Genomic DNA, 14920 nt, shown 5'->3' with positions numbered 1-14920 from the left:
ATCAACTTGTGTTTTTTCCTCCCCTTCAGTTCTCCGCTGTCTCCGACGCCATATTGACGAGAAACACCCTTTCTCTAAAACGCCTGAAACACACTCTCCGCCAGAATGTTGTACCTTGAGGACTACCTCGAGAGTGAGTATATTAATTATTTTAATGGTTCACGTTCGAATTAAAGCCTTTAAGTGTCTGGGAGGTCTGTTTTGGACGTGTGAAGGCGTCGCAGCCGTTAGCTTGTAACGCGTTTCTGTTCTTCTCCCCGGCAGTGATCGAGCAGCTACCCATGGATCTCCGCGACAGGTTTACGGAAATGAGAGAGATGGACCTGCAAGTGCAGAGTACGAATACAGTTTAAACTCACTCTTCTCCCGTAAAACATCACATCTGACCTTGACTAATGCAGAAAATCCTTAATAACAGTGGGGATTTGTTTGGTTATTTTGCATGCATAATGAGCATGTATGTGTTTGTGTTATGATGTTGCATACTGATGTGAAGTGCATAAAATTATGTGGAAGTTAAGCAACATGAATGTAACTCAGATAAGGAAAAATAGCATGCATTATTCATTTGAATGCTTTTTATTTTTTACCCTTCACAAACTCTGTTGACACCGTCAATGTCCTTGCTGATATGGATATTCTCCTAATATTCATCATCACTCTGATTATGTGTAAGGGTTATAGTACATGCATATATTTGTTGACCATTATTATAGGCTTTGCATGGTGTAATCCATCAGCATTTGACATACCTATTAACTCATTTTATTTAGTAATTTGAATTACTTATTTAGCCATGTTTACAGAAGAACTATTACAGCGACACATGGTTAGAGAAATATGTCCTGGTAGTATTTCACACCAAAATCAAAAGAAAAACTTTTAACTTTTATAAAGTAAAGTAAACCTAATTATTCATTATATATGATTTTGATTATATTCAAAATCATTATAATTTTTATTGTTCAAATATAATCTGTCTACAGTAGTGGCCAAAATAGAGTAAATCGCAATTTGAAAGTAGCTTGAAGCTTCAAATAAGGATTGTATAATTTATATCGATAGACCAGTAGGTGGTGATAAGTGACTGTTAAAAATTTGTTGTCATTCATTCAAGAGTTTTGTTCAAAAACGCCATTCATCCTGTAATGATTAATGATGACTCTTTATGAGTGAGTCATTTTATTTATTCAAACTGATTTATAAAGAATATATGTAAAATTAAATTACATAAAATAAAAATGACTTGTTTTAAATAAATTGCAGAAATTAACATTTAGTCAGAACCTCTAGTAAATTAGTAAAAATGTTTTGTTTAGTTGTCTTTTTAGAATCGTGGGAGAATTGAGAATCTCTGTTTTTAAACAACAAAAAATGTACTTCCTTCAAATTCCTTGCCTTCAAATGCGATGGTTCATCACACTTTGTGGGGGTTGAACCTACAACCTTTTAATGATCTTGCCCAAATCATTGACCACTAGGCTACACCACCTTCTCCATCAAAAGATTTATTTTAGTGATCTGACCATAGACTTCCACAGTAGCCAATCAGTGTGATTGTGAAGCGAGTGTTGGGCTCTTGACTTACTCCTGCCTCTGTTCCTTTGTTCAGATGCGATGGATCAGCTAGAGCAGCGGGTTAACGAGTTCTTCACTAACGCCAAGAAGAACAAGCCTGAATGGAGGGAAGAACAGATGGAAATCATTAAAAAGGTAAAGAACAGATGCTATACGCCTCAGTTGTTCCAAGTAATTGTTCCAAAAATTGTATTCCGAATAATATTGATTTTTGTCTTAGTAGGAAATCCAAATGTGAAAACCTTCAGTATTTTCAACAAGAGAGATAAAATGAAAGCAAAAAGACACTAAATTAGCATTTGTTTTAACATGATAACAGGGATATCAAGATAAGATCAGACAAAACTGATCTTTCTTACTCACTGAATTGGTCACAAAATACAATTATTTACGCTCGCACCAACATAAACAATTGTATCAATCATATATTTTCAGTAAAGAGTGTCAAATATGTCTATTTACAACATGTTTGTCCCATCATTGGTATAAAAGCCGAAGTGCGTCCAGACTTGGCTGGGGCATCTATTTTTTTACTTGCACTGCTCGCATCCCGTTAAAAACCTCTTTGTCTTAAGCTAGTTAAACTTATGTTCACTTTTCCCTCATTCATGTGTTGAGCGCTACCTCGAGGAGCCATGAAGTAGCGACGCTAGGAGCAGGGAAATCTATTAAGAGCGCCTTATATTATTAATGAAAATATCGATATTTGGCGTCAGCGTATCGATTCTCGCATCGCACGGAGATAGGGATGCAGCGATTACCGGATTTCACAATTAACCGCGCTTTAAAACGTCACGGTTAATTAATCGTAAAGATATGCTACACCGAGTGTTCTGCACAGAACGGAACTTTTGCACCAAACGAAAACAAGGTTACACCAGCGGTGCACCAGCTTAATGCCGTGCTCGTCAACCACTATGGCAGGGGGACTAGCAGCGACGCTCTATTTCCACCGAAAAAACGCCTTAAGGGCCTGTTCACAGATCGCGTCTTTTGCGCGCTCAAGTTCGTTATTTCAAATGTAAGCGTGCGGCATGCTCGCTCATAAGGGAATGCTCGCTCGTTTTTTCCAAGCGCGTGCGCGCCGCATCGAGATAAAAACATCTCTACTTTTCATAATGCCGCAAGCGCACCTTAGGTCAAGTGACAAGAACCAACACAGCAACGACAGACGCCTCCGGAGCGCAACCGCCCTAGCGCTTTGGAAAAAGGAGAACGTGACGTGCAACTTTCAGCTTTCAGTGCAACGTAAAAAAACAACAACCAAAAAACAGCGGAATGTTTTGGTTACCCAAGTCTGTGGAAAACAGAATGTGACGTGCTCTCAAGAGTTTAAGTCAGTGAACATTTAACTTAATATCCTATTGCTTTCTCCTGTAAATGTTAGGTTTTGTAGTTTTAATATGCCCGGTGTAAAACACTAACATAAGATCAGGGCCGTGTAGACTTCTAGGACTACCAATTAACTGCATTTCAGTTATTAATAACACTACATGAGAGATGTTCTCAGTTTCTTTCTATAATTTTTACTTAAACTTCAAACAAACAAACCAAAATAATGAGATTATAATAGATGATTTTCTAAAGGCACATGTAAAATTTGGATTAATAATTTAAAAAAAGATTATTAAAATAAGTACAATAATATTGGAGTGGATAACATGTGGACTATATTTGTTTTCTTTTAAAAGAAATACATAGTTAATATTTAGCTTACATTTAATTCAATAGAGCCAAATACTTTGTTTATTCTTATTTTCATTGGGATTTATTATCCCTTTATTTGTTTTTAAGTCAAATACCAACAAGATATTGTTTTCATGTTATCAAGTTTTCTACCTCAGGTTGAAAATAAATTTAGAACAAACTAAACACTTAATCATTTTGTGATCTATTTCAATCAAATAGCCCTGCAGCCATTGACTTAATTTGTTATTTTAAAAGAAAAATGCTGGATGTTTACAAAGCACTTCTCTTTAATTCCAAAGGAAGAGATTGATTATCGTTTGTCATTTTATAATTTTGTACTGTGTTGTGGCAAATAACACATGAAAATCTAGTGTTGAGTGTTCATGTGATATTATACATATAGTGTTATGAAATTAATTGATGCATAATAATCGTGATAATCGTTAAATCGTGATTATTTCTCAGACAATAATCGTACTTACATAATCTGTAATCGTTGCATCCCTACACGGAGAACGACAATCGCCCTATCAATATTTTGTCCCACCCCTAGTGGCTAGTGTTTTCCTAGCTACTCAGCATTTTCACTGGCCACATATAGATATTTTTTAATATTGTCTCATCATTTGGCAGCAGGTATATTAGGCTTCTGTCACTTTAAGACCTGAAGCACAGATCTATTATATGGTTACACATGTGTTTTCTTTCTCAACTGTTTACAATCACTTAAAACATACCTGACTGTTTACTTTTTGACATTATTTTGTCTGTATTTGACTGTTTAAGCGCAATAAGCAGTGAAAAATAACTCAATTTACTACTGAGAGGTAGTAGGGACAAAGTAGGGAATTGCAAGAACTGCAGGAGGGAATAATATTATGCACAGTACGCACAATCCCACGCCAAAATTCAAGCTCTGTGACACAAACAATATTCATCCGTAGCAAATGAAACGAGTGAGTGAGGAGAGGCAGGTCTGTGTGTCAACTCGCTGCCGGAGAAATGAGCGAGAAAGTGCAGCTTGTTTTGTGTATCTTTTCTGTGGAAAATTATTATTAGAAGCGTTTCAGATACTTCAGTATCGATATGTAATGAAAAATCTATATTTTTGACAACACTATATTGCACTTAGTTCATTATTTCACATGCCTTTTTAAAAGACTACAATTGAAAACTATATATTCAATAACAATAGTAACATAAATACTGAGAGAGGAGGAAAAAAAACTCAGTATTTTTTGATAATGGATAAGTTCCCAGTGGAGGATCATATGCACAGTTTAAAAAAAAACAAAAAAAACAATCTCTTTCTCTTTATCAGGACTACTATAAGGCTTTGGAAGACGCAGATGAAAAGGTCCAATTAGCCAATCAAATTTATGATCTGGTGAGTACCATTGCTGAATGAGATGGGATGGTACTTTGTGTCAATACTTCATGTTTCCAGTAGGTGGCGGCACATCATTGATAGTGAATGTGCAGTGACTCACAGGGCTGCCGTTTACTCCTGCTGTTTCATTGATCAACACTGATGCCTTTTCATGTGCTTTAATTCAAGTCTGTTTTGATTTACCCTGGAGAGGGTTTATGGGAAACCTGCTGCGACTTGAAGTTTTTGTGATGTTGGGGTCTCTATGTAGGTTGATAGACACTTGCGGAAGTTGGATCAGGAGTTGGCGAAGTTCAAAATGGAGTTGGAGGCGGATAATGCTGGTATCACAGAGATCCTGGAGAGACGTGGGTGGCACCTGTCAATCACCTTCTTAGTAGTTTTAATTAAAGGGCTAATTTAAAAAAACAATAATAATAATTGGTAGAAATTACATTTCTACTTGCTAAGTCTTTGTAAAGGTACCTGATAAATAACCGGAAAAATAAAGCTAGTCTGAAAATGTCTGGACACACTTTAGTAAACTGACCACGTTGTGGTTTTGTGCTGATTTGAAATTGTTTGTAAAGTCAGTTTTACCTGTTCTAGGGTCTCTGGAGATGGACAGTCCCTCCCAACCTGTCAATAACCACCATGTACATTCACACGCCACCGTGGAGAGTAAGCCTGTTTCAAGAGACTTTCCGATTCCTATTTTTCTGTTCCAGTCTTCTGACCTGCTTTGTGTGTTTTTTGACAGAGAGGAAGTACAGTGCGCCAGCCCATCACACTACTGAACACGTACCAGAAAAGAAGTTTAAGTCAGAGGCCCTGCTCTCCACACTCACGTCAGACGCTTCTAAAGAAAACACACCAGGTAAAACACACATTCTCACTCCTCTTGAGTCGCCCTATAAAAACATGTCAGGCACAAACATACACTGACATTCTTTAGTGAAAAGAAACCATTTCAGCTGATATTCAGGTTATATATTTCAACATCTGCAAGACTGCTCATGTTTTTTTAGAATGCTAACCTAGACTGCATTTATTGCGTTTATTAAAAATACAGTACAAACAGTAATATTATGACAATTAAAAAAAAAAATCTCACCATGTAATTGATTCCTGTGATGGCAAAGCTGAATTTTCAGCATCATTACTCCAATCTTCAGTGTCACATGATCCTTCAAAAATCATTATAATATGTTGATTTGGAGCTCAAGATACATTTCTTATTATTATTATTAATGATGAAAACCTACAATTCCTTTAAAAAAATGTTCTGTTGTTGAAACGGATACAAAAAATGTGCGTTCTTTGACGAATAAAAAGTTTAAAAGAACAGTATTTATTTTAAATAGAAATCTTTTGTAACATTATATGTACTTGCTGTCACTTTTGATCAATTAAATGCATCCTTGCTATTTAAAAAAAAATCCTAATGACTCAACCTATGAATGTTAGTGTTTGGTTTTTAAATTACTTAAAATGGTTATGTATTTATTTATTTTCCCTGTCAGAGGAACCATCATTAAAGCTGAAAAACCATTGTTTCCAAATTTCTGCTGTAAGAACTAAAACAATCTAAAAATGTCTAGTTAAAAAAAAACTGTTCATAATTGTTTTTTTGTTGTTGTTTGCAGGAAAAAAAACCCCCCAAGAAATAATCAATATTTCATATTCTTTTAACCTACATCCTCTATATTTTTATGTAAACGTTTTGACAATGTGTAGGGAACATAATGGCTAAATAAAAAGTGTGTAAAAGTCATTAGATTAGTGCTGCACGATTAATCCTATCGCAATCGCGATGTCAAGCTTATGCGATTATATGATGCAAAGTGCTGAGATTTTATGAAATAAATGCATGTGTGGACATGACAACCCATTCTCTCTGAAAGCTGTTTGCCCATTTTCTACACAGCTAATAAAGAGAACTTCACCTGTTCTCCGGCAGCGTGGAGAACAGGTATTTACCTCTGTTATATGGCGATATTTTTGCTATAAGATAACCGACACTGAGCAGAGAGAGTAGGGCTGCCAACTCTCACTCATTCAGTGTGAGACTGACGCAATTGACACTTTTCACACACTCTCACGCCACACATCCATTTTCTCATGCAGAGAAAAATTGCGACACTGACACCGCCAGACTAGACAGAGCAAGTTACTTTTGATATGAAACAAATCATCAGCTCTCAGATTCTGTCAATTTTATTACGAAATTCAAACAATGCTTGTAAATGTGGTGACAGATCATGTTTGTGAACCGAACATCTCTTACTCTTTACTAGTTAATTGCAAATAAACACGAATGAACAATAGGCTTGTTGAAAGATACTGTACAACTTACCGAAATGTTTATGCCTCATACATAATATCGATCAATCAGTGTTTTTAAACTGCGGAAAGAGGCCAATAAAACAGCTCGAGAACAATAGGATATGTCACAACGTTATATTTACCTCAGGAAAGCCATTTGATAGCACGTTAGTTGGCTAGACAAATTATATATAGAGAGGAGTATTTTGCTAAATATGTGCACTTTATTAAATATTTATTATATTTTTTACTTCTATCATTCTATCATTTGGTAACTAAACTTCTGTTTAGTTACCAAATGTTTTGACAATCACAAAACACTTACACCAAAAATGATCCACAGACTGAGTTTATACAAACCATGTTACATCCTGCTTAAATTTCCCTGTTTGTCTGGACAGAATGTTCAAACTATCTTATTTTCATGAGCATAAAAATGTTCTTATTGATTGTTCTATTTATTTTATACTGTTGTACTATTGAGACAATAACAAGTTTACAATACATTATTTTAATCTGAAAACACTGAGTTGAGAAATACACATTTCAGCATTATCACTAATCTGTGTGTGCATTTTCCTTGAGAACTAAGCAAGTTGACTCATGAAACCATGTGTTTATTATATCGCAATCGCATTATTGACATCAATAATCACAATATGATATTTTCCCCAAATCGTTCAGCCCTAATTGTGATGTTATATTTCCAACACAATGATTGCAAAGCTTCAGTATAACTGCAGCCCTAATCCTAATGATGTTGGGAAGTGTCAAGGGAAATAAACAACAATTATGATTTGTCATAATCATGCCACCCTACGGACACATATATTTGTGATATTGAATGGTTCAGAAGAAATATATTTTATGATGTAATGAGATAACGTATCACTCATGATGTACTGTCCCTCACAAGTGTTTCTGGTTATAAACTAAGTGTGATTTTGTGTGTGTTTCAGGCTGCAGAGTGAACAGCACGCCCACCTCTAACAGCATGTATAACGTAAACTCCTCCCAATCGCTTTCCTCATACAACCTGAGCCCACTTCCTGCCGGGCCGGCTGCAGGGGCGGGGGCTATTTCCATGGCAGCAGCACAGGCAGTGCAAGCCACCGCACAGGTAAAAACACCATCCTCCCTCTAATTCTAGAGCTATTTGCCCCTTGTCCTCCTCCTTTCACTTCCTGTTTCAACTATTTTTGGCCTCTAAGGGGTCTTTTCTTCCCCTTTCTGTTATTTTTGTGTGAGATTGTTATCCTGGCACTCAGCCCTTGTTAATTGCAGCGTTCACTACTCGGAGGCACTTTGATATTGTTCTTCGAGGGAAATCACGTCGCCACACCCCGTCCTGTAACTTTGGGTTTTTCATTAAGCCTTTCGTTTCTTATTTAGGTCCAGTGATACTACATCGGTTATCGTTTGGTCCCAATTTATATTAAGTGGCTTTAAGTACTATGTACTTACATTGAATAATAATAATAATCATAATTTGATACAATTGACTTGTGTACGTACATGTTTTTACATTGTACCTATATTTTAAAAATACCTTCATGTAATTACAGCTGTGCATATATTTCAATGTAAGTACATAATACTTAAAGCCACTTAATATAAAGTGGGACCTAATTTTTTTATATATATATATAAATCAGGTCACAATTATGAGAAAAAAAAAGAAAATTTCTCACTTTTTTCTCACAATTGTGACTTTATATATTGCATTTCAGAGTTTTTTCTGAGAATTCTAAGATATAAACCCAGAAATTGTGAGTTATATCTCAATTCTGAGAGAAAAAAGGTCCAATTATTGAGGAAAAAAAATGAATTGTGAGATAAAAATAAGCTTCCATAACTACTAAATCATCAGCACATTGTTTCTTTAAGGAACTCGGGTGGTTTCTTCATTCTCTTTAATGTGTGTGTGTTTTTCAGATGAAAGAGGGCAGGAGAACGTCCAGTCTCAAGGCCAGTTATGAAGCTGTCAAGAACAACGATTTCTTGGGACGGGAGTTTGCTCTTAGCCGGGAGTCCAGCACTTACTCTTCTTCTGCGCTGGCTAACACGCTCACACAGCCCCTCACGTCCAGCAACAGCTCAGACTCCCGCACAGGGCGCAAGACCAAGTAAGCGTCACACTGGTTTCCATACTCACCTCAATGGTTCCTGAATGAACCCACCAGAGATATGTTTGATGCTTTTGTACATTGTACCTCCGCTATAAGCACAAAGTCCCTTCCAAATTCATATACATTGGATTTTGTTTAACCGCTTTCTTGCTGTTTGTCTTTTTTTTTTTTTTCAGAGGTAACACTAAGTCTTCCAACCACCAGTCCTCTTCATCCTCCTCTTCCTCTTCACTGTCATCCTGCTCGTCGTCGTCAGCATTAGCTCATGAGCTGGTGCAGGCCACAGTCACAGAAACTGACACCAGCAGTCAGGTGGACTGGACCTACGACCCCAACGAACCCAGATACTGCATCTGCAACCAGGTGTGTTCACGTCACATCTCTCTCATGCAGCGTACTGATTCTAGTGTCACTTCTATTCCTAGTGATTCTGATATTGGATTGATCTACCATTGGATTGATTGGCTAGTACTAATTCAGACCTGACAACCTGTACGCATTTTGCGTAGAGGATACGCATTTTGACCTCAAAGTACGGGGGTACGATTTGTCACTCTAAACTACGAAAAAACCTGGTGACGCTTCTGTGCACGCGCAGTCCTAAAATCAAGCAACAGCAAAAGAAGTGGAGTTCGACCAATCATAGCGCTGGGTTCATTCCCCAAATAGCAAGCGGGGATGATTAACAGATGCGTAAGGCCTATCAAATTAAAAAGAGACTAAAAAAAAAAATCGACAGCAATAAAGAATCCCGCTCGATCCTCTTCCACTCCCGCGGCCCGATGTCTGATTGAGTTCGTAAGTCAGGACAGTACAGTAGTCACAGCACTTCTGGCTCCTGAAGGTAAAAACGGGCTGGGGTGGATGTGGAAAGTTGAAATATTGTTTTTAGTTAACCTAATCTGTATTCAATGATCACGCGGGAGTGATCGCATGGATTATTTTAAAATACTCCGTCATTCATGGTCACTCAGATTAGAGGAAAACATCATTCAGCCATGCAAATTATTAAATGCTTAAGTATTGATGAACAATAAATCTAAATAAAATTAAAATCGCTGTGGCTTAGTGATTATGAAAGTTCTGTGATTTGTGGATTACTGAAAAACCTGGAGAAACAGGCGTTTATTTATTCATTCTCAGTGTTGAGAAACGTAGTCTGCATGTTACGTTATTGTGTTAATAATAACTAAAGTACCTAATTATGTTACATAATCAGGGCTCCAGACTAACTTTTTTCACCTCCGTCCTGGAACCGTCCTGAAAAACGATTTGAACCGTCCTAAAGTGAATGTCAACCGTCCCAAAATAAACGTGATGTTTCTGTACTTTGTTATTATCGTCTATAGTTGTTAGTCACATAATAAAAACACCATTAAAATTTTTGTGATATATATTATTATATTTATTAAGCTCCATTCAAAGTAGTTATCTGTAAATGGGTAAAAAAACAGATTTAATAAAAAATAACAGGAGTTAAATACTTTTTTGTATGCACGCAGAACAAATCTCTTTTTTTTTTACATATACGAAAATTAAGATAAAAACACATAAAGCTCAAAATGTTTTTGAGTTGGTTGGATTAAAAAATAACAAATAAATACTGGTGACTACATATCACAAAAATATCATCATTCTTTATTCTTTCAAGCAGCAGACATATTAATTTGTATGAATTAAATATAATGAATCATTATTAAAGCTATTAACGAGCAGTGAATGCTTTTCTCTTTTTCTTTTGTTGCTTGATCAATATTAAGGACACAGGCCGCATTAGGTTTATTAGCCACTGTCACTTTAAGACATCGGATCATGTCCAATGACATGCGGATCCAATCGCACTGATGCACAAGCACATCCGATACACTCAAAACTGTGTAAGACATAACCAACATAGTTTACTCTCCAAAACGGAAATTTCAACATAATGTTGTGTGTATTTGTCCATTCAGACACGAAAGAGAGCTCAATTCAGTACTCACGCGCTGTATAGGTGTCTATGTGCATGGCTGCACGCTTCGGGTCGGCTGTGTGCGCACAGAAAACCGTACCAAATAAAGCTCTTTTTTTTGGAGAATCTATATATTTTTTTCTTTTTTAGAGAATTAGGCTATATATCTGCTCTACTCATTCTCCCAGACGTTTAAATTTTTTAACGTTTATTGAGACATGCAGCGCATGTCAACCCTTGTGTGCCGCTGGGTAGATCAGCACGTTACAGTAAATGTGCGCATCTACCACAAACGCAGGACATCAGTTCTGACTGGATCACTTCCCAAATCGTCACTATCTTACATTTTTTTTAGTTTTTATTCGTTGACGAAAATGTCAATAGATTTGCGTCATGTTTTTTGTCATTCAAAGCTAGTTTTTATTTAGTTTTCGTCTCGTTTTTGTCTGTGAAAATAAGCCACGTGATAGTTGTACCGCGAAACAAGTCTCCGGGTGAGTAGCCGGCCAGTGATAGTATCTATAGTAAGTTAACAGCATGAGAAGACGCTCTCCGTTGTAGTCAGCGCTTGGTCGGTTAATTTTGGCATTTTCTAAGTAAGTTACCCTAATAGGCTAGTAATAAATGAACACACATACAAAAATGTCTTTCGTCCTGTAGGCGTCCTGGAGAATATTTCTGTTCGTCCTAAACACATTTTATATCGTCCCCAGGACGATAGGACGCCGTTAGTCTCGAGCCCTGTACATAATTATTTTGTATGAAAACTAGCGCATTAGTTACTTATGGATTAAAAAGTACCGTTGTATCAGTGCTGCTCGAGCTCTCTCTCACAAACACAGACTTGTGCACAGAGAGAGAAGATAATTGTAAATTGACGGGCTAAGTTTAAATTTTGTTTTGGTTGTGTTTTTTTCTGTCAAAATGACTGAAAGCATTTTGTATTATCCATCCGTGTTTTTAAAATTCGTTAAAAGACAGACGTTTTACTGTTAACACAGCCCCATATTTCAGATTCATCTAAACTTATAGGCTACTTGATCATTCTTTTTAGAATAACAATAAGTGATTCGTATTGCTATTATTGGTCATGTGACAGGACTCCTGTCTATTGTCAACTATTTTCTATAACGTTTCTATAACTATTTTCTATTTTCTAACGTTTATTCAGTTAATGCGTGTCCTGTTGAAAATGTGCAATGTTCAAATGCAAAGACAGCACGTCACAAATAAAAGTCTTTTTTTATGTGTGATTTAGTATCATATTTGGATATTGGAATAATAAATTAAGTAGCCTATCTTAAATGTACACATCTATTTTTATTTTTATTCTTTTACTGTTTTCTAGTTTATTTATTTTACACTAGTTGTTGACCAACACACATTACATGCTTTTTTATGCAATGCAACATTGCAATGCAATATTACCGCCCCCCACCCCAGCTGATGCCAATATTAATTGGGAAAAAAAAATCTGCAAATTTCAAAGCTTTGGTATGGCAGTAAAGATCCACACATTAAAGCTGTTGTGTGTCGTGATGAGTGAGTATTTCTATTTCTCTGTCTCCTATTCCATCGTCACTGTTTCTAAGTAATGCAATAATTGAAAAAAATGATTACACTGATTATATCATTCTAAAAAAAAAATCCCATTGCACCCAGTATGATATTTTGTAGGTTTTTTTCAGTTTTTAAGTTATTTATATTTGTTATTATTATTATTTTTCATTTAATTTATCAGTTTAGTCCCTTAAAATTAAAATCTCTTTTTTTTTTTACACAATAGACCGTTTGGTTTTTTGAGCACAGCGATGATGTTTTTGTGGGCGGAGCCTTCCTGGTGGCTGTAAACTACAGTAAATTCTTCTGCCAATTCTGAGAAGAAAAATCAGAAATTCTAGTTTATATCCCACATTCCTGACCTTTTTTTCCTCAGAATAGTGAGATAAAAAGTTTATAGGTCTAAATATTTTTTGACATCTGTTCCTAAATGGTCTATAAAACAAGCATTAAACAATGGACAAATATGACCATAACAAAGAAAAACATATCTCTTTTGAGCTATTTTTAATCATCGTCACTAGAGCGAGATCATACATGAAAGTCAAAGATCATGTCTGGGAGGTGAGTTGTGTGACTCCAGTAACGGTTTTCAGAAGGATTCTCTGTGTGTGTGTTTTTAGGTTATGAATGAGTGCAAAAGAATTGTCTCCCCCTGAATGCATTTGTTTTATGGCCTCAGTAATATTGCTTTTGTCAGAGTATATCAAAAATAGAAGTGTGTGTGTGTGTGTGTGTGTCTCTGAATAGACATCAAAGACCAAACTTGCACATTCTTTGTTCGCAGGTGCACCATTGGTGACACTCGGCTGCAGGTGTGCATGTGCGTGTGCGCGCTTGTCCCTAATGCTCTGTCTCATTCTCTCTGTCTTTGTGCAGGTGTCATACGGAGAGATGGTCGGCTGTGATAACCAAGATGTAAGTCAACGCTTCATCTCCAGAGACATAGACACATTTCCTCTTCAAACAACACTCTCAATCTGTGCTCTGACAGCTATTGTGACTCGATTTTGTAGAGATGACAGGAAACAATAATCAGTATTATTGTTTCAGGGACCAACGATACACTATTATTGATATCAGAATTGTATCATGATGATAAAATAATTTATATATATATATATTTATACATGCATGTTTTTTTTATCATTTTTATTTTATTGTTTTCATATATCATTATTTGCTGGTTGTTTTTATGATGTTTAGAAGGATGCACAGTGGAAAAAATAGTTCATTTGACCCTCGTCTCTTCCCGCAGTGTCCAATCGAGTGGTTCCACTACGGCTGTGTGGGTTTGACCGAGGCACCCAAAGGGAAGTGGTATTGCCCACAGTGTACAGCAGCCATGAAGAGGAGGGGAAGCCGGCACAAATAAATGCCAAATCACCTGGGCCAACCTCTCTGAAATGACTGTCCCCCTCGACTGCGAGTGTACATGTTACATCACCATGTGATCGGGGTGTGTAGATGTGAGAGAGAGAGAGAGATCTTTGCCTGAAAGATGGTGTGGCTGATGTGTGTGTGTTTTGTCTAAATCACAACAAAGTTGGGTGTTTTTAGCTGGTGAATCTAAGCACACACTGCCCTCAACTTTTCCTATTTTATGTTTTTCTCTTCATCTCCATTAATCTTTATGGAGGCGGATGGGCAAGATGATATTGGAAGGCCCATTTATTTTATCATTCAAGACATTCCTCGGCTTGCCATGCGTGATGACCCTTCGCATCTGGCAGCTCCTGCTAATCCATATCGGCATAGTATGGATTGACATGATGCAGACTGGGAATTGTAGTGCTGAACTGTTTGATGAACTACAAGTTCAGCTAGTACTACACATTCAGCTCTATAAAAAAATTCTTAAATAATCCTGATATGAACAGATTACAACGGCAACAGTGACGCCCCATTGCTTGACCAGTGAAAATGGTTTTTTTGCTGGATTATTTGTGTGTAATGGATAGATGATGTATTGTGCTCCGCTTAAAGGACATGACTCTTTTTTTATTTTTCCGAGGAGCTCTTAAGATATATAATAGAACAAATGAACAACTGTGACCTGTGTGTATGTTTGTGTGTCTGTGTTTCTAGCCTGTACTGCACTGATGTGGTGATTCATTTTGAGAGATGTGTGGGGGGTGGGGAACAATAAAATGATCAAGAACTTTTGGTACACACTGTCTTAAAGTGCATTGTCGATGATCGAATAAGTTTTACAGTTTCTTTTCCAAAGTAGATGTTTCTGGATCAATGACCTTTCAGTCGTGGAACAACACTCCCATCAACCAATCAGTGCCCTCTGGTTTTAGTTAGGGAAAATAT

At 36.6% G+C, this 14920-nt stretch overlaps 1 protein-coding gene across 1 annotated transcript; it reads left to right on the top strand.

Annotated features, from left to right (window-relative positions):
- Nucleotides 1–14771, top strand: ing3 (inhibitor of growth family, member 3). The gene is made up of 12 exons (XM_077234689.1): nucleotides 1–133; nucleotides 265–336; nucleotides 1613–1713; nucleotides 4589–4654; nucleotides 4908–5004; nucleotides 5246–5317; nucleotides 5397–5513; nucleotides 7921–8081; nucleotides 8897–9087; nucleotides 9267–9453; nucleotides 13481–13519; nucleotides 13860–14771. The coding sequence occupies exons 1-12, from the start codon at nucleotides 106–108 to the stop codon at nucleotides 13974–13976; spliced, it is 1248 nt and encodes a 415-aa protein (XP_077090804.1). The 5' UTR covers nucleotides 1–105; the 3' UTR covers nucleotides 13977–14771.
- The last annotated feature ends 149 nt before the right edge of the window (nucleotides 14772–14920 follow it).

Source organism: Siphateles boraxobius, unplaced genomic scaffold (genome assembly GCF_051911475.1).
Source record: "Siphateles boraxobius isolate OS27281-9 unplaced genomic scaffold, OSU_SipBor_1 19, whole genome shotgun sequence".
Classification (NCBI taxonomy): domain Eukaryota; kingdom Metazoa; phylum Chordata; class Actinopteri; order Cypriniformes; family Leuciscidae; genus Siphateles; species Siphateles boraxobius.
This window is presented reverse-complemented; position numbering and strand designations above follow the sequence as displayed.

Excerpts from the sequence above, each read along its gene's own strand:
- ing3 (XM_077234689.1), top strand. The coding sequence starts at position 106 with ATGTTGTACCTTGAGGACTACCTCGAGA. Across the intron at positions 9,454-13,480 it reads GATACTGCATCTGCAACCAG|GTGTCATACGGAGAGATGGT; the intron begins GTGTGTTCACGT and ends GTCTTTGTGCAG. Across the intron at positions 13,520-13,859 it reads TCGGCTGTGATAACCAAGAT|TGTCCAATCGAGTGGTTCCA; the intron begins GTAAGTCAACGC and ends CTCTTCCCGCAG.